A 19,527-nucleotide genomic window follows, 5' to 3' on the forward strand; every position below is an offset into this window, starting at 1 on the left:
GTGAAATAATTCTATAATTCTATACCTCCCCTGACCTTCTTAAAGCCTTTTAAAGACTATTGATTATTTCAGTAATCAATAGTTGATCAGGTGGTTTGATTAAGAGGGAATCCTCTGTTTTTCAAATAAACATACAAAGGCCATCTTCAGACAGACTCTGTGACGTTTTACTGTGAATTACATCAAAAGGATCCTTTAAGATAAAACGTTAAACGTGGCTCACTTATGATAAATAACATCTGTTTGATGTTTAATATCTGATGTTCCAAAAAGTGATTAAATTCACGCTAAAGTTTATTATCTGTTAACAACAATATTCAGAGTGAAAAAATAAGTACAGCGCCACATCACAGGGGGTTTCTGGGATGTGTAGTCTGGACGATAAGCAGGAGGAGGTTACCCGAACCTCTGTCTGCACTCACAAACTAAACACAACATGGAGGCAGACGCTGCCCCCTACAGGTTGAGGGGCTCGTTGCTTGGAGGCTCTGTGGTGCTGTCAGCCACAGCTGAACCCTGAGCGATGGAGCTCTGAGACGCACAGCCCAGAGCCGAGACGGGCCAATCACGACCGGAGCAGCTGGATGCTGGAGAGGAAGGAGAGGAGGAGGAGCCAGGTTTGTGTTTGCAGGACATTTAGACATCAGATGAATTTAAAAGCAACAGACACTCAGGCGCTCTGCTGTCGACACAGAAGGATTCACTTCAGTTTAAACTTTAAAGGTGAAGCAGAAACAACAGACACTCCCAGACCTCCCTCACCCCGGCCACCTCCTCCTGCTACTCTCGGGGGGAAGAGATCAAGGTGTTCCTCATCTTCTTAGCTTCTTTTGTTTTAACTGGTACTGATGACACCTTTACCTGCGTGAATGACTCACCCGAGCGGCTGCACGCTGCACTCCTGGGACTGCAGGGCTGATGAAGAGGGGTGCTGTGTCCCACCTCTGGAGAGGCAGCAGGCTTGGCTTTGTCCTTACTCTTATACACGCCTGCAGACACGGAGCAGGTGGAACATGTGACCAAAGCGAAGAAGAACAAGCACTGCAAACCTGGAGTCACCATGACAACCAGGTGTCATTGTTGTGTGTTCACAGCAGCGCTGTGAGGCTGTTCTTTTGGAATTTTTAACTTGAACTCAGTGCAAACGTCTGCTGGAGTCGAGCTTCAGGTGTTGGGGGTTGTGTTGTGTAGCCTGTGCGTTATTCAGATGTGAGTATATTTCCCTCGGAGCGTGACGCAGCGTTAGTGACGTGTGATGGATTCAGAGTTTACCGTCTCTGGTGGGGATCGTTGGCAGTTTAGTTTCTGAGTTCCTGCAGGCCGGGACGTTCAGGCGCCCTTTGTAAATGCGCCCGTCCAGTCCAACGATATCCACCTCCTCCGACTGACCAACACACACACACACACACACACACACACACACACACACACAATGTGAAACCTCAAACAGATCTTTAAGACCTCGCTGCAGTTTCAGGCCCATTTTCCTCAGACGTACCTGAATCGCACCGTCCACCTCACCGTGGAGTTTTGTGTACTGCGGGCCGCCACGGCGCTGGCTGCCCGCAGCGTTGGTGTGGTGACTCCCACCGCAGCTCCGCGCCGCAGCCAGGTGACCATAATCCGTCAGCTCAGATATGCGCTCGCTGCCCGAGGCGTGAGAACAGAGAAATGGAACGGTGATCAACACAGAAATCACAGACCTGCTCACTGACCTCTAATGACATCATCATCGTGTACGTGACATTTTTCCATCGTGCTGATTTTCTGTAGCTTCACCTCAGAAACGCTGCAGAACGGTAACGGCAGCACTGAAGTTCAAACTCAGTGATCGAGTGAACGCATGAAATTACAGTCTTGCTCTTTCCACGTTAACCCTGTAGCAACCGCAGACTTTAAGCTCCACCCCTGCCCTGACTCACTGCTGGCCTTGCGCTGTGTTCGTGCCATCGCCGTGCTGCGGCCGTCCCTGCATCTCTACGCTCTCTATCTGCCTGCACGCGGTGACGCGGCTCCTCTGAAGCCGCTCCCTGCTCCTGCACGCGTTAGCTGCCTCGTACCTGCAGCGGTTGGTGCCTGGCTGCTGGCTGAGGCGGTGACAGGGGCTCATCAGAACAGAAGACACTGAGGAGCCTCACCATGTGTGTGCAGGTAACTCACCTCCGGTAGTGCTGGCGTAACTGCTCCATGGTGTAAACGGTGAACGGCCTGATGGACTTGTGCGAGGGGAATGCAGGAAACGAGGGCAGCGTCACCAGATGCCTTTAACCCTCAAAGAAAAGGTACAAATGTAGGAGAGGGGAGGAGTTCAGACAGCAGCTCAGAGGTTTGGGTCACGTACTCTGGGAGAGGTGTTCACTCACGGTCCAGGCGTGTGCTTCACGATGGGCCGGTCGCAGGAGAGGCAGTGGAATCTCTCCACGAGCTGTCTGGAAATAAACACAAGGACAAATCTTCAGTGCTTCTCAGCCCTTCACCTGCTGCATATATTTAAAATGTTCTGAAGACATTCATAAAAAATGCTCCTCCTTCTTTGTTACCTCATGTGTCTGATTCAGACGAAATCTGAACAAACACTGTCTGCAGATGTTTCAGTCAGACGCTAATTATGGAACATTTAGCAACAGATTACATTCAGATCAAAGCCAATAATGTTAACAATAATAATAATAATGTTAGGGACATATATCGTCTGCCAGAGCAGCTGTGCATGACTGACAGGTCAAAATAATCCTTCAATTCATCCCATCTCTGTTAGCCCCTCCCTAAAAGCCCTCTTTCTCCTGATTGGATCTCCTGGAAGCACCCGTGATCGTGAGCTGTACTGCGTGTAAGGGTGCAGTGTTCTCACTTCCTGATCCCGGCGGCGTCCTCGTACTCCGGCGCCGCCTGAGCCTGCAGCTTCTCGTGGATGCTCCTCCAGCGATCCTCCAGCTGCTTCTTCACAGAGTCCAGCTCGATCCGGTTCAGCTGCAGAGGGACCAGATCAGAACCATCAGATCAGAACCATCAGATCAGAACCATGACTCTTTTATTTTAAAATCAATTCTAGAAAACTTCTAGCATTCATAGTTTCCAGTAAATTATAAAAATATTTCCACGTTCTTTTGGTTTTCTTAATAAAAACAACAACACCTTGACTTTGAGGTCACTGAGATCCAAACCTTTTTTTTTGTCCCGTTTGGATCTTTAGCCGTCAGAATTGTTGTCTGAAGGCCAAGAAAGATGCCAAGTGGATTTACTTTACCAAGTGGATCATCATGGCCTTGCCATATTGGTCCATTTGATTGACCTTTATTATAATTATGTATTTATTTGATTTTATTTTCGGTTGTTACAGACGGGACAGACATGACTGGGGGATAGGACAGGGAGAAAGAATGAAAGAAAGAGAGGGAGAGAAAGAAAAACAGAGGAGAGAAGAGACGGTGAGAAAGGGAGAAAGGAAAAGAAAAACAAACAAAACACCTGGATCACCTATATGGAGATAAAAAACCAGAAGAGAAAACAAACAACAAAGAGCAACATAATAAATACAACACCATCACAATAAACTAGCTAACAGTAGATAACAGTAGATACTAAATATTACATGTTATTGTGCAGCACGCAAGATCGACACTGACATTTACTTAAAATTTTTGAGGCAACACTTTTACACTTAAAAATATTGAGTAGATTGGAAACCGGTCAAATCTGTTCAATATACTTGATCAATTGAATAACTAAAGCTTAAACATATTAAGTTGAAATCAATAATTGTAGTTGTTACACAAACATGAAACAATTGAGTAAATAACACTGACATGCTTGGTCAGTGTAACTGAAATATAGATGTCAGTTAATCCAAAATTTTGTTCCATTTACTTCATATTGTAAACTGAACGTAATCAAAATTGTACTTAATATTAAATCTGGTAAATGGCCTGTATTTGTATAGCGCTTTACTTTGTCTCTATGGACCCCAAAGCGCTTTACACTACATTCATTCATTCACACACTGGTGATGGCAGCTACATTGTAGCCACAGCCACCCTGGGGCGCACTGACAGAGGCGAGGCTGCTGGACACTGGCGCCACCAGACCCTCTGACCACCACCAGTAGGCAACCAGTAGGCGACCGAGACTGTCGGTGCCGGGGCTCGAACCGGCAACCTTCCGATTACAAGATTCAAATATTCAAATATGAATGTTATTGTATTTCACTGGTAGTCTAAGTCTGAAAAACCAAACAAACTAATATGTAGTTGTGTTTTTCATAATACATGTATGAAAAATGACCACATGTTAAACATTTTTCCAAACGAAAATTTAATTTTCATAAACATGGCAAAAAAATCAAAATAAACAAGCACTAAAAAGACAAGAGCCTTTTCCCTTTTAGCTCAAAGCCTCACATACTTGAAGGATAAATGTCAAACCAGGAGCGCAAACACAAACGCTCAGTGTATTTAAAAAACAAAATGAACAAAACAATGAAAAAGGCTCATGGTACTCAATTACTCTACGTTATCGTGTTTTACTTACACTTTTCAGTTGTAGTTGCTGACAATAAATAATATTGATTTGAATAATTAATGATTTTAGTACAAGTTACTGATGAGTATAGATACATATTTCTCAAATATTTTGATTAAATTTTAAACAAAAATATTAAGTACATGTAAAGAAGGTATTCTGTGAACCACATACTGAATTTTTTGTCTGAGATAAATGTAAATAAATACGTTAATTTAACACAAACACATACGTTAACATTTTAGACATTTATTTCAACTTATCAAACTCAAATGATTACTAAAAGGATATTCATAGATTTTATCAGGCTTATCTAACTTATATTTATAGTGATGTTTACTAAAAGCCTCTGAATTACTTTTTAGAGTGCAGCACACAATGTGCTTTGAGGTAGCTGCCAAGAAAGGTGTAGTTTGTGTCTGTGCACACCTGTGTGGATCAGCACGCTTGTATTCAAAAGGTTTCTCCATGCAACGATCTGCTAGGGAGTGTGGGGAGCCATAGCCCCGTCCCCCAGGGCATGAAGCAGGTATGGAGGAGATCCAGGCCCCAGATATCCAGAGGCCCCAGAATACGAGGACCCAAGGAGGACCACCAGGGGGGCAACCGTGCCACCCTCCTGGGAAGAGCTGAGGAGAGCCCCACACAAGAGGTCACCCAGCAGCCACGGAGCAGAGGCCAGAGGGGTTGCAGTGACGTGCCCGCCGGCTCTGCCGGCAGCGAGCTGTGCCAGAGAAGACTGAGCCTCAGGCCCAGAGGCCAGAGGCCTGAGAGCACCCCACCCCCTGGAAGGGGCCCAGCCGGGCCACAGGCGCCAGACCCCGCCAATCAGCCACCAGGAGTGAGTCGGTACATACATGAGTGCCCAGCCCCAGACACCAAGAACCACCAACACACCAACGTCTGAGGGCATCGGCCACTGGCAGGGAGTGTGGTGAGGGGAGATAGGCCTCCATACCTCGGAGAGCCTGAGATGTTCCCAGAGAGGCGGAGTCTAAGACCCAAGCTGACATATAGACACAGTCTGAGATCTTTAACAGATGCTCCTGTGGTGTTAATTTGAAAACCCTACATCGCACATGTGACGCCCCGGATCAGCCTGTTATGACCGAAGCGTAAAATCTACGATACTGCAGCGTGTTGTTTTACCTTCTGTCACAGCTGTAGCAGAGACGTCGTCACGATTTAAAGACAAAATATGTTTTTAAATTTAAACCCATTACCCTTCCCTCTGAGCTCTGATCTCAGATCAGTTTGAGTTTGCAGGCGTGGCTCTCCTACCTTACACTCCATCTCGGTGGAGAGCTTGCCCATGAGTTTGTGCCAGTCCTGCTCCTGACTCGTCACCTTGTTCAGCAGCTCGTGGAACATCCCGCTCAGCTGCTCCGTCACCGAGTCGAGCTGCAGCCGGCTCACTTTCCCCTCCAGGGCCGATTTGTCTGCTCTCTACGGGCACAGAGGGAGAATCGGGAGGTCAACGGCGAGAAGGCGGAGGCCGACAAGTGTCCTGAAACAGTCGCCTCACACACGTCTCAATCAATCAATCAATCAATCAAGGCTTTATTCACCACATGCAGGTTGCCCTGCAGTGAAATGGGACCCCCCCCCCCCCCGACCTTACACACACAACACAGACATCACATGGGGATACAGGTCGGAGATCGGTAGCGTTACAGAAAAACACTGAAATGTACACTACAATGGGAAAGTACAAGAGGAAAAAAAGAGACCTCTGCTCATGCTGGGCTCCTGGGAGGACAGCATGAGAACAGGAAACAAAAAAACTCCTCTGCACAAAAAAGCACATAAATGTCCACAGCACAACATTATGGAGCACGTGACAAGCAACAGGGTCGGGTGGGGGGTGAGGAGTAATCCTAGGCAAACACAGCAGCCATCCTGCCCAGCGCTACCATTCCAGCGCGGGCTCAGACCCGCCGTGTTCCCAGGAGGGAACAAGCATCGAAGGTGTTTGGAAAGGGAGGGGGATGAGTGTGTGCATATCAGTGTATATGTATGTGTGTCCAGAGTTCAGCTGAGACAGTGTCCTTCGCCCTGCCAGGCTAAGTAAACAGTCTTCCAGCCAACCCAGGTGGCCTTGCATGGAATGGGAGGAACGGACTAAACACAGTCGTTATCAGGGTGTTGTTGTTCAGCTCCAGCCTTGAGACCACAGCTGGCGCCGAAGGGGTATCCACATTATAATGGTGATTTTTCTTTAGTGCGAACAACTCATGAGAATTTCAAAGCTGTTCTTTAACACTCCGACACTGGTCTCTCAATCTCCCGATGGAGAGCCACGAGCTTCTCCATGATGGTATCAACCTTATGCTCCATGATGTTGTCATTCTTGTGCTCAAAGAGCCGATTCTGAGATCTCACGGCCGCAGTGAGCTGCTCCAAGATGTGATCCAACTTTCGCTCAGAGGTGTTATTCTGAGCGTTCACGGCAGCCGTAATCTTTTCCAAGGTCTTAACCATGGTGCTCTCAGTGAGCCCATTCTGAGAAGTCGCGCCTCGTCCCATCGTTTCAATCCCAGCGGGCAGCCTTGTGGGGGTTTGAACAGCCGGTTCCGCTTTCTTAATTCTCCGATAAGCCAGGGCCAAGCCAGCTCCGATCAGCAAGAACCCTGTTACCATGGTTCCGAATAGGTAGATATCTTCAGCGTCCTCGATCGACAGTCCCGCCAGGCACACGATCCTCCATTTCTGCCACCTGTCCATCGTGTATCCGGCAGGGAAAGTCCCTCCAGGGCACTCGGGCTCTCCCGAGCTCAGACTTCTTGTTGAGAAAAGGGTGTCAATAGCATTCAGAGACCAGTTGATCAAATCCATAATTCTCTTTTAGGTTTTAGAAACAGACTGTGAGAGAGTGTTCCAGGGAAAAGTAAAAACACGAGACAAGACAAGGACATAAGAAGCTAAGCAGGGAAGATAAGGGAGAGGAGAGGAGAAAAGTGCGACCGCCTTCACCGAGAGCCAAACGAGAACGTCTGCATTAATCTGCATGTTTGGGAGAGGGAGCTGCTTAGAGCAGGAGGTTCCTAATAGGTGATTGGGCCAAACATGGCCTCCATCTGCAGATTCCACCTTTAGCCTCGACTCAGGGCGAGTCCGGCAGGTGGGCTGAGACATCTGGAAACACCTGGCTCATAGAACACCGGCTGTTAGCTCCGTAAAAAAGCCGAAGCCGGCCTGCAGGACTTACCGAGGAACAGATCACACCCAAACATCTGAAACTAAAGCAGGTGAGTCTGACTCCTCCCACAGGTGGGAGGTTAAAATGAGCCAACTCACGATTTCACTCTCGACCATCTGCTTGTCGGCCTTGTTCACCTCCAGCTCCTCCGTCGTCTTGTAGAGCTCCTGCAGAGACGAGAGTCCGTCAGCTCGTCTCCTCAGCTGTTCAATTCAACTTTTACATTTTTAGAAGAATGACAATAAAGACAAAATATTTACGGATGAAAAACTGTTTGGATAAAAGCAGTTTCGGGAGCAACCTGCAGTTTGAATCTTAAATCAGCGGTCTCCAACCTTTTTTGCGCCACGGACCGGTTTATGCCCGACAATATTTTCACGGACCGGCCTTTAAGGTGTCGCGGATAAATACAACAAAATAAAACTAGTACCGGTACCGAAAAAAAGAAGATTTATTCATAACACACGTGAAAAGACCCAGGAAAACCGAGTAAACGATCAAAACGATAACAAAATAACGCTGAAAACCGATAAAAACCCTGAAAACTACATTTCACGCCTGAGCCTCAACTCTCGCGGCCCGGTACCAAACGACTCACGGACCGGTACCGGTCCGAGGCCCGGGGGTTGGGGACCGCTGTCTTAAATGACTGTTTCAAGGACTCTTTCTTGCCGTCACGTGTCGCACACGTCGCAGCACGTCCTACCTCTGCGGTTTGTTCTGGTTGAGACGTTTGAGTGGAGCAGTAAGTAACACCGTGGTCTCACACTGGTTTATTTTTGGTGCATTTACACCTTAAATTAAAAGTAAAAAGTGTCATCACAGTTCATATTAAGATGCTGGTTTTCTATGGCGTTATTTTTGTGCCACTATTCTGAGCGCACGTAAACACTTTTTGCAGGTGCAAGTGTTGCATTTTGAGGAGAAAGTTATTTTGAGCGAAGAAAAGCTGAATTTGAGTGAACAAAATTCATTGCTGCGTGCAAAAAATGTATTTCAGTGTTTGCTATTATCCACACACACACACACACACAACAGCAGCCCCTCTCGCTCAGTTTTTGCATTTGCGCTCGCTCGCAATGTGTTGCTCGCGCTCTCAACATTTCTGCCCGTGCGCGCTCAACTCTTTCTCTACACCGTTATATTTGTGCCACAAAACCAGCCAATCACAGACTTGGATGCAAAATCTGATTGGCTGTTCTGGTCTCCAATCAGCTTGAAATGACGAAATGCAATATCCCAGAATCCATTTCGTCCAAAACTCAAACGAGGCAGTGGCGGAGGAACACAGAGTGGCGGAGTTTGAAATATTACTCTTTCTGGGTCACAAAATAAACTTTAAGATATTTTCATGCGAGAATGTTTCTGTGTAAACTTCAAATATCTGCTCGATTCATCAAGACATCACATATTTGCATAAGTGCTCTAACGTTCTCGGAGATGAGAGAGTGCGAGCAACACATTGCGAGCGAGCGCAAAAACTGAGCGAGGGGCTGCTGTTGTGTGTGTGTGTGGATAACAGCAAACACTGAAATAAATTTTTTGCACGCAGGAATGAATTTTGTTCACTCAAATTTAGCTTTTCTTCGCTCAAAAATAAATTTCTCCTCAAAATGCAACACTTGCACCTGCAAATGTTTTTTACTTGCGCTCAGAATAGTGGCACAAAAATAACGCCATAGTTTTCGTCCTGTTGTGTGATGCTGTGGTAGCTGAGACTGAATGACATGTGATGACGAACGCGCTGCATGTTTTACCTCGATGTGTCTCTGCTTGCGTCTGCTGTCTTCGTGCAGCGATCTCATCGTCTCGTTTAGCTTCTTACAGTCGGCCTGAAGCTGCAGCATCGCCTGCTGCACGCCGTTCACCAGCTCCACGTTCTGACACACACACACACACACACACACACACACACACACACACACACACACACACACAGAAGGAATCAGAGATCTTCCTGCAGACAGCTTAACCCCGGTGTATTCTGTGTATATCGGAGCAGTGACGTTTAGTTTCCAGACGAGGTTCCAGGACTTTGACCTCCCCTTTAACATCATCTCCTGGAGCACCTCTGGGCCACTTCCACCACTGCTGCTATTTTTAGATCACTTCCTGGCAGTCCATCCAGACCTCATACCCTGCACGCTCTGCGGTTTCATCAAAAACCTCAAACCCTGCAGACTTTTGCTGCGTCTGCAACAATCTGCAGTTTACGGCATCTCAGGTGAGGACCGCATCGCTCACAGTGTTGAGCGTCACGAATCTGTCCACCAGGAAGAGACAGCTAGAACTTCCTGTGGTGTCTGAGGAAGAACATCATGAGGAAAGTTGTGAGATTTTTAGCCACCTACAGTACTTAGACTGTGAGTTATGGAGAGATCTAAAAACAGCAGCCAAGGTAGGAGCAGCTTGGACGTGACCTTAAAAGGTAAAAATCAAAGTCAGGTGTTTTCAGCACTCTCTTAAACCCAGCGTGCAGCTCTGAAATGTTCCCTAGCTTCACCCTGCTCTGGCTTGCCTCTCGGTCCTGCGGCGGCCCTTCTCTGGCTCCGCCCTGCTGCTGGATCAGTCTGTTCACCGCGTCCTGCAGCTGCTCGTAGTGCTCGAACAGAAAGCTGAGCTTCTCTCCAATGTTTGTTGTTCTGGCATTCAGAGCTGACCACTCTTCGCTCTGACGGACGCTCGGACCACCACTCTCCGCCTGCACGGCCTCATCGCATAGACTCGTGGACAGCTGAGATGTGAAGGACAAGATTGTGTCCTCCAGCGTTCCCCGCAGGTCGTCCAGCTGAGGTCGGAGGGCAAAGAACTGAGATTAGACTGATGCATGTCGCCTGAAACACCAGGGCATCTTTGACTGTTTCTCTGTTTCCTCTGCTCGTGCTTTGTCTGGAATTTTTTCAGACTCACAATGTCATTTGAGACTTTTTTTACAGTGTGGAAATCTACATGATGTCTCCTGCATGACATTCAGGAAACAGACGCCACCTACAGGTAAACACCTGACACCAAAAACTAAAGTGACGCGGCTCCTTGACCAAAACAAACAACTTTTCTGATATTTTTTCTGATTGTTTTTTCCAAATGTGCCAAGCATAACAAAATTCCTAAATTATGACTTCGCCATTTACACGTGTGCTGCTGTTCCGTTCCCTCCCTGTAGGTGGCGCCAGTTTGCCTCCTGAGCTTCAGCACTTCCTGCCTGACCTGACGTTGTAGCTGTTGGTCTGCCGCTTTCTCCTCACACTGAGTCTGCTTCACCCGCAGCTGCTTCACGTCCTCCTCCAGCCACTGCACACGCTTCCTGGACACGAGGGCGCCATCATGAAAGCACAACGACTAAAGTGACCCGGGTGAATAAAACTCCTGACAAGTTTCGAAAGACTAAAAGGAGCCCTGATTCAGCGCGTTTAGCGAGTTTCTCTCTGCAAGTTGAATCATTCTCTTCCAGGCAGTTCAAAAAATGATGTCAGAAGAAGAAGTGGCCGGAAATGCACGCAATGACGCTACAAACTGCATCGCCCACTAGTGTTTCCTCTGTGACAGAAAAGACTGATCGTGTTTACACATGTGAACATGAAACCGACCTGATAACAAAGTCGGTGAATTCTTGTGAAACGGGCGTTAGAAGAAGATGCTTCATTATAAAATAACAGTTTTAGGTCTAGTTTCTGTCAGGCGCCATCATCGTTGTCACCACAACACCGCCCTTGTTTAGGCGTGCCACACTTGCTGTAAAAAAAATCTGTTTTATTTATAAAGCTCCAAATCCCAACAACAGTCGCCTCGAGGCGCTGCAGGAGTGCTGGTTCAGGAGCTCTTGGGTGATGAACTCGGTCTTAAAGGACAATGACATTTAACAACTCCGGCTGTGACGGACGAAATAACTGCTGGTGATGCGAAGTGGGCGGGGCCAGAGTTAAATGCATACACAGATCCTCTCGCCTCCGTAGCTGCGACTGCCTTCGTGTTGCCGGGGCAGTTTCATCACGTTCACGCATCTCTCACTGCCCTCAGCTTCAAGCCGAGACTTCAAAAATTTTCAAACTTTTTTCTCCTAAATTTGCCATTTTTTCTCTAAACAGTTAAAGCGAGCTTAAAATAGCTGAGCTGGTGTTACTACAGGAAGCTGTATATGTATATTCATGGTCAGGGCTCCTTTTAAAACTTCTGTCGGGTGATGTAAAACTGGCTCTCCCTCCTGTGTGTCTTTACCTGAGGTAGGATATTTGCTCTCTGAGCTCTCGGTAACCTTCGCTGTCTGAACCCACTCTTCTGCAAACCTCTGACTCCACCCTCTCCGAAGCTTCCTTTTGCTCCAGCCTCTCTGAAACTGCCTTTGACTTCACCCTCTCTGACACTTCTGGCTCCACCCTCTCTGAAGCTTCTGACTCCGCCTCTGAAGCTTCTGACTCCGCCCACTCTGACACTTGTAACTCCGCCCTCTCTATAGTTACCTCGGAGGTGCTTTCTTTGTGTGGGCTCATCAGGCTCATGAGCATGTCCTCCAAGTCGTCCAGCTTCAGACGGACAAATTTAACCATCAGAGCAGACAGACAGGAAGTGACACGGCAGCGTTTGTGCTGATGTTTGAGGAGGAGAGGGTTGTTCAGGTTGGTTCTTACTCACCTTTCCTCGGTCGCTCATCAGGCGGTCTATCAAACCTCTCTGCTCATTTAGCTGATCCATCAGGTTACTGAACGCGTCTCCATGGGAACCTAAATGTTCAACATAACATCAGCATCGCAGTCTGGGAGCATAAATCAGATGCTCTAAAAGTGCTGAAATTCTCATTCATTCCATGAAGTTTGAGCTGTAATATGTACAAATAATAGTTACAGGATAAATTACAGTAATTATTGTAAAAACCTATAAAAGTTTACTCAAACTTTTACCACTGGGGGGCAGTGTTTTACCAGGAGGGGTGTTACATTTTTGGGATGTGTGTGTTCTTTATACCCTCTCCCTCAAGAAGTGCTCTCACTGACTTACCAGGTTAAAGAAAGACTGCACCACCTTGTGGTACAATTAGGCATTACACACAAGTGTGGCCACACAACAACAGATGTTTCGGGCACAAACTCGTAGCAGCTGTTTCTTCACATTCTGCTGATAACTTAAGCTCATTTTTGGGAGGCTAAGACATTTTTAAACAAAATAATTTGTAAAAACATTTAAGAAAGATCAAATAAAATCAAAGGTTGGTGCAGCTCTAATATATTCTTCATGCTATGACTTCAGATCTCACACTGTGATCTGAACACTTTAAATGAGAGCTGTGTTCATGAGAGACTTTCTAACAGCTTGCATGGCGTCACCTTTGTTGGCGATGAGCTCTCTGAGCTGAGCCAGCTGACTCTGGTCTGCCTTTCCTTTCTCTAACACCGCTACGTGAGCTTCCACCTGGACGAGCCTCTCCTGCAGCTGGCTCACACTCCTCAGGGCCTCCACTGCCTCTGTGGATGGTGTGGAGCTGTTGGAATCTGAAGCTGGAGGTTTACCAGCAGAGTCTGCTTTAACACCAGCCTGTGGAGGCGGCCCTGACTGGACCGAAGAGCACTCGGATTTATTTGGAGAACTTGGAGCTGCTGGTCCAACGGTGACCTTGTCGGGGTGGGAGGAGGGAGGTGTGCTGCTTTGAGGAGGTTCGGTGAAGTCACTGCCGGAAGGCGAGGAGGTTTGTTTGGCTGCCACGAGCTGATTATCGACCCCTGAATCTCCAGGCTCCTGTGAGGAAGTCAGAGACAAACACTCTGAAACTGCAGACAAATATCAACACTGTACTCCAATGCATACCGCTGGTCAGGAACACAGCAGTGAAGGGCAGCCAATCAGAATCAAGCTGATTTAGTGGGAGTGGAGCTAAAAGAGCTTGTTTCAGGGAAAACTCTGGAGCTGCACCAAAGCTCGGGGTGAGATTAAGAAGGATTATTATGAACCTCTTAATCACACGAAGCTGCTTGTGCAGAGTCCAAGCATAAAAACATGGAGCTGGGAGTGAGCAGCAGAGGTTCTTCAATAATAAACAGACGGGTGAAGATCAAATTAATTCCAAAACAGAGACGTGTGTGATATGGATGGTTCAAATAAAAACAGCAGAGCTGGAATTTTTATTTTTTTCTCTTTGATGCCAAAGAAATCAGATTCCCATGAACATCTGCCCCAACTTTATCTAAATTTGATTAAAGAACCTTCTTTAAAAGCAAAATTTCATGCCACATCCACCTGTTTGGCTTGTTGTCTCTTGTTTCTTGATAAATAATCACCTGCTGAGGCCTCAGCTCGGCTCTGCACACAAACATGGCTGCTTTCCTCCAATTGCTCGACACTAAAATAACTTTAGGACTCTAAACATCTGGCTGTAAGCTCGTCTGTTTCAGCTGAGCTGCAGGTCTCTGATGAAACACAAGTTTCTGTTTCTTTCTCACCTTCTGGAATTTTTCTGTCTCGCCCTCTCTGTCGCCGGGCAGAACTGCGTCCCTCAGAGACTTCTGTAACAACAGTGAAATCACGAGGTTTGGGCATGTCCTCATTAAACTGTCAGAATTACATTATTACACAGAAGCCAGTAGCCAACAGTTTAAACAGTGTCACATCCTCCCCTCAGACAAACCCTCACCACAGTTTCCTCCAGAGCGTCCACACGGTGGCAGCAGCTCTCCACCCGAGTGGCCGTCCCCAAAGCGTCACCGACCATCTGAACACAGGACAGAGAGAGAGATCAGAACATCCCACGAATCCACATCCAGCATCAGCTGAGCTCCATCGCTGAGCGCCGAGGCCTGAGGGCGAGAAGACACTGAAAATATGGCGTGGCTCAGAATCAGCGTGTTTCCCTGCAAACATACATGAAATATTTGCTATGATGAGCTCTTTTCTTCAGCTGAACATTGACTGAGACTTTTGGACAGCAGAGAAACTTTCTGTGGTTCAGATTCATAAATCTATCCAGTCAGACCAGAACTTTTTTTTCTGACAGTTTCTATTTATTATTTTATTTCTAGTTGCAGGTTTCTATTTTTTGTTTATGGAGCTTTATTATTCTGCGTATTTCATTTTTTCTGTTAAACTGGGCTCCTTTATTGTGTGTCGTGTTTTACCACATTAAAATTTTCATTTTGTTTATTTGAGTGATGCTGTTATAAGATGTGTCTAATATTACTTCTGTAGTAAATAAAGTATATCTAAATAAGTATAAAGTATAAATAAAGTATATCAGGCTCTTTGAGTTTTCTGACTGACTGTTTGATTTCTGATTATTGAAAGTAGAAGCACCTCCATAAAACCTGGATCAGAGTTTCATAGAAAAAGTTTGAAAAATTAAATATAATTAAAAATGTTTAATGAATTTGGCCCGATCTCACTCCAGATGGTCCTGCGGGCTAAAGAGGAGCGGGACCATCTGGTTTGTGATCAGCAGCGTCCGTACGTGGAGCTTCATCAGAGCAGGTTGGAATCGGTGCAGGTGACAGAATCTGTCCCAGCGTTTGTGATTTTTTGTTTTTGCTCTAATTTACTGTAATCATTTTAAAACGTTTCAGTGTGTTATTTCTTTGTGCTGTGTGATCGGTCGTGGTGTTTGCGGTGTGTTTCGCTGTGCACGGCCCGACCTCGTGTTGCTGCCGGAGCTCCTCCATCTGCTCCTTCAGACGCTCGTTCTGCTCGTTCAGGTCCAGGATCAGCCTCGTCGACTGCAGACACAGCACACAGCTTCGAATCAGTACGCTGCACATTTTCACTACAAAAAAACTGCTTCTCATCCTGTAGGTGTGTAAAAGGTGACACCTGGTGGTTTTCTGCTCACCGATTGGATGAGGAGTTGTCGCAGGAAGTCAGATGTGTGGGTGGGGGCGTGTCTGTTCTGGTGTTTCACTGATCTGGGAGATTTTTAAAACTGGTGATGCAGGTTTTTCTTTCTTATCTCGCATCTCGTCCTGCGATTTGTGCTGATGTATGGATTAGATATAGATTATAGATTATGGATTATCTGGATGAATAATGGCGCTGTCACAGCAGCGGTTGCTGATGCCTGGGTTAGTGGTACAAGATGTTTGACTCATTTTCTGTGGATGTCCATGTGTGGCAGTGACGTACATTTAGAAAATAACTGCTGTAGTACAATAATTGTCCAAATATGAGAGAAATCATCAGAATAGGGAAGCTGATGTGCTCTGATGTTGTTATTTTTTAAATTTAATTTGATGGATGTAGCGTGAAGTGCGTTGGGTTGATGATCGGCTCTTTGACCTGTGGGTCATTTACACTTCCTGTGGGGGTGGCGTGAGGTTTGTTGCAGAGCAAACGGACACGGTTCGATCTGTCCTTTCACGCCGAAGCAAAGGAAATTCCTGAGCTGTGTGCGAGCTGCTGTTTAACTTGTGTCAAATGTGCCGAGTGATGCATGGCGACCCCCCACGGCTCGGGCCTCAGTGACTCAGAGCTGGTTAATGAGTGCAGCCTCACCTTGTGTCCGGGGTCATCAGGACGGTTCAAACACTTTAAAACAAATTACATTCCCATACAGCTAATCCGGATTCTTCATTACTCTTCGGGAAAACTCTCCCGCTGTTTGGTTCGTTTTCAGCACCAAAGCTACCTGCTCAGCTTTACGACGCTCATGGTTTGGTATAAAACACAGACTCTGATTCGCTGCTTTCTGGGATGACTTTTGGCTAACAAGGCTGCTGTGCAGTCCAACAAGTCTGAGCTCCAGTTTGGGTGAAATTCGAGGATTTTAATTGGATGTTACCGAGCACTGATCAGCAGGTATCCAAGTCAGTGTGATGCTCCTGTGCAGTCTCCCACGCTGTTCGCTCTGGTACAAATATGGTCTCTTCTGGCAAAAATGAGACCAAAACCAACAGGTCACATTAGCTTTGTCCATCATTTATCTACAGTCTATGTTATGGCTGGTGACGGCCTTTAACTCAACACAACCAAAATGTTCAGAAAGCAAAAACTCAATCAGTAAATGGAGAACATTACGAAATCATCATTAGATGAAGTCCTATCACTTGCATATCCAAAATATTCATAACTGCTTCTCTAAATAATGAGAACCTGCTGATGTCTCTCAATCTGATTTAGGAAAAAGACTCGCCAACATGGCGGAACAGTTCTGTGAGGTCCTGAGCTCCGTCTGTGTTCGGGTTACACTCCAGCCTCGTTCAGATCAGTCACTCATTAACTATAATCCCCCCCCAACCCAACCCAACCCCGATGCACCAAAAGCCATGTTCAGGTAAACAGTTGTCTGTCAGATTAATGGGTGATGCCTGCCATCCGGCCTTGCACATGGAGAACACACTGAGGTCATGCAGCAGGATGAAGAGGGCGCGCCAGCAGAAACAGCAGCTGACCCGGGCCGAGACCACAGAGGACATGAATGATTCAGCCGCACCTCCGTGCACCTGCTCGGTGTCCCGCTCTTCACCTGAGAGCTATTCATCCCCTGACAACCAGAGGCATCTCTGCAGGGGACTAATTACCCCCTATCACGCAGAGAGGAGAGTGCGAGGAGGAGGGGAAGGGGGAGGCAGCAACGTGTGAACCACAAACACCTCCAACCTTTAACGTCCTCCACGCTGCATGACGTTTTTAAGATCAAAATGTTGTTTGGCGGCCTGATGATGTGGTATGTGCTCATCTGCCGGCGGCAGCTCTGCAGAAACCTGAACGGGGACACTCCGGGGTCATTTGAGATGTCAGGGTGGCGCCCATCTCCCATTGTGCTCTGCTCTATCATCAGCGGCTTAGTAATATGCTGAAATGTTCACCACTGCAAGCCAGACATGGAAGAAGAGAAGAAGAAGTCGCTGGGCCACGGTCAGGGGCAGCGTCATATAGTTATCTACAGTGTGTGGTCTTTACTGACGCTTTATTGTTTCTTTATTCTCACTTTGTGCAGGAAAACAATACATATTCACTAAAAACAAATAAATGTAGTCTTTTAGCTCGTCTCCAAAATATCTCTGAACATTACTGCAACACAGCAAAAAAGCATCACCCACCACATCAGGCAACAGCATTGGCACTGATGTTCAGTGTCTCGAAAAACAAGGATTTCTTTCTTTTTAAGAAGCAAAAAAGGCGACAAAACCACCAAAGAATTCAGGCACACGCACGTTTACAGGTGTCAGCACAGTTAAAGCGGCCCAGAGCAAAAATGTGATGATTGTTTAATACATGGTACCAACAGGCAGACCACGACAGTAGTGTGGTGTCACCACATCATACTGCCTGTTAATCACTGTTACACGTCCATGCTGCAGATGTTAATAAAGTTGCGTTCTCAGCACTACCAGAAAAGGAGCATAAACTGAGGAACTGTTGTTTTTTAAGCAGACAGTAATTTCAAACAATTCAACAAATACAGGACAGTGACTGCAGGTTATGGATGTTACACTGGTGCCCAGCACACTGTGGGAACCATGGTTATTACTGGGTGACCATTGGTTGTGAGGTCACTGAGGTCAACCTCGGTAATTTGATTTATTGGAAACGGGCACCAAACCTTTCTTTTACTTCGAAAACTCTGTGTTCAGGTGGTTGGGATGACTCATGACGAATGATAACTGGTTTGTTTAAGAGTGAATCAGAGCCACTGAGTGGGTGACTTTGCCTTCCTGCTCATTTAATTTCAGGTGAAGGAATATTTCTGTGTTTTATTATTTTGTTTTGTTTATGAACGCAGTGTCATCGACCACAAGGTTTCTCCATTTAAATGTATGAAGTGTATGAATTTATATTTAATCTTCCACTGATTATATATCATCATACAGATTCTGATGTATTTCTCAGTGATCATAGGTGGTTTTTCTTTAAGGTGGTCTTTGAGTACTTCACCTTAGAGAGGCCGTCCTCACATGTCTGGATGCGGGAAAGGAGGTTCAGCTGGTCGGGGACCGGGCCCGGGCATGAGGGAGTAGCTGCCCGATTCTGGAAGTCAGTGTCCGGCTGAACCTCCACCTGAACCTCCTGCTCGGCCGCCGTGAGATCAGGGCTCCAATAACCCGGAGAGGAGTCCCTCCACCGGGTCTTCACCTCCCGGAGATTCAGCTGTTTCAGCATGGCGAGGAGCAGCGAGTGGAGGGCGCCGAAGTTCACGGAGGACTTCTGGGGGGTCCCGATGGATAGGTTCAGCAGGTCGTACAGACTCACCTCCTCCGACATGTTTGACGGACCGTTAAACCGTTACCGTGAAGCTAACGTTAGCTCAAACTTCACCCTTAGCTACTCAAGACCCGGTATTTATCATAAAAACAATTACAAGTGTCAGTGGTCTTTCCCTAGAGTCGGTTTTCCGGTGTTTCAGTCAGACATCCCACCAGCGGCGGTAATCTCGGGTTTGTGCTGGAATCTAGTCACGTTCAACAGAAAACACTTAACTAAACTTAACAAGCTAGCCATATTTGCCGGATGCACAAACGCTGACCTCTCAAAATAAAGTTTGAATGCAAAATAAAGCCCGTATTGTGGAAACAAAAATCTTAATCATGCTAACATGACCGATTTTATTATATAAATATGCAGATTAGCGCCACGTCTTTCGGCTCTGTTGTGAATCTTGCCAGCAATATTTACCAGTTATACTTTTATTGTTAAGACGGTAACCGGATGTGGTGTTGACCGTTTACTCTTACTTGACGTCACGTCGCGCGGCAGTCCCACGTTGGAAAGCTCGTAGCGTTGATTGTTGCCAGGCAACAAGCGGCCCTAAGGCTGTGTTGAGGAAAAGCGGATTTCTGAGAGCTCTCTAATGGAAACGAAAGCACGTCCGGGACTATTTTAGGATGAGTTTATTTTTTAAA

At 46.6% G+C, this 19,527-nt stretch overlaps 1 protein-coding gene across 4 annotated transcripts; it reads right to left on the reverse strand.

The window, feature by feature from the left end:
* Positions 1 to 276: 276 nt before the first annotated feature.
* Positions 277 to 19,428, reverse strand: LOC146387968 (uncharacterized). 4 transcript variants are annotated; one of them, XM_084925024.1, is made up of 20 exons: positions 18,563 to 19,428; positions 15,328 to 15,408; positions 14,337 to 14,414; positions 14,146 to 14,208; positions 13,036 to 13,444; positions 12,347 to 12,435; positions 11,933 to 12,237; positions 10,925 to 11,021; positions 10,221 to 10,505; positions 9,475 to 9,597; positions 7,816 to 7,884; positions 5,800 to 5,964; positions 2,852 to 2,970; positions 2,364 to 2,429; positions 2,161 to 2,262; positions 1,923 to 2,087; positions 1,499 to 1,646; positions 1,273 to 1,384; positions 879 to 989; positions 277 to 587 (listed from the first exon to the last, which is right to left on the reverse strand). In XM_084925024.1, exons 1-20 carry the CDS (start codon positions 18,887 to 18,889, stop codon positions 457 to 459), a joined length of 3,045 nt encoding a protein of 1,014 aa, XP_084781150.1. In that variant the 5' UTR covers positions 18,890 to 19,428; the 3' UTR covers positions 277 to 456. The 4 variants fall into 4 exon arrangements, with proteins under 4 accessions (XP_084781150.1, XP_084781149.1, XP_084781151.1 ...); XM_084925023.1 differs by lacking the exons at positions 10,221 to 10,505; positions 10,925 to 11,021; positions 11,933 to 12,237 and having other exon boundaries at positions 13,036 to 13,441; positions 18,563 to 19,419; XM_084925025.1 differs by lacking the exons at positions 1,923 to 2,087; positions 10,925 to 11,021; positions 11,933 to 12,237 and having other exon boundaries at positions 10,266 to 10,505; positions 13,036 to 13,441; positions 18,563 to 19,416.
* Positions 19,429 to 19,527: the final 99 nt, after the last annotated feature.

Source organism: Perissodus microlepis, chromosome 4 (assembly GCF_051167445.1).
Source record: "Perissodus microlepis isolate ML-2025 ecotype Zambia chromosome 4, ASM5116744v1, whole genome shotgun sequence".
Taxonomy (NCBI): domain Eukaryota; kingdom Metazoa; phylum Chordata; class Actinopteri; order Cichliformes; family Cichlidae; genus Perissodus; species Perissodus microlepis.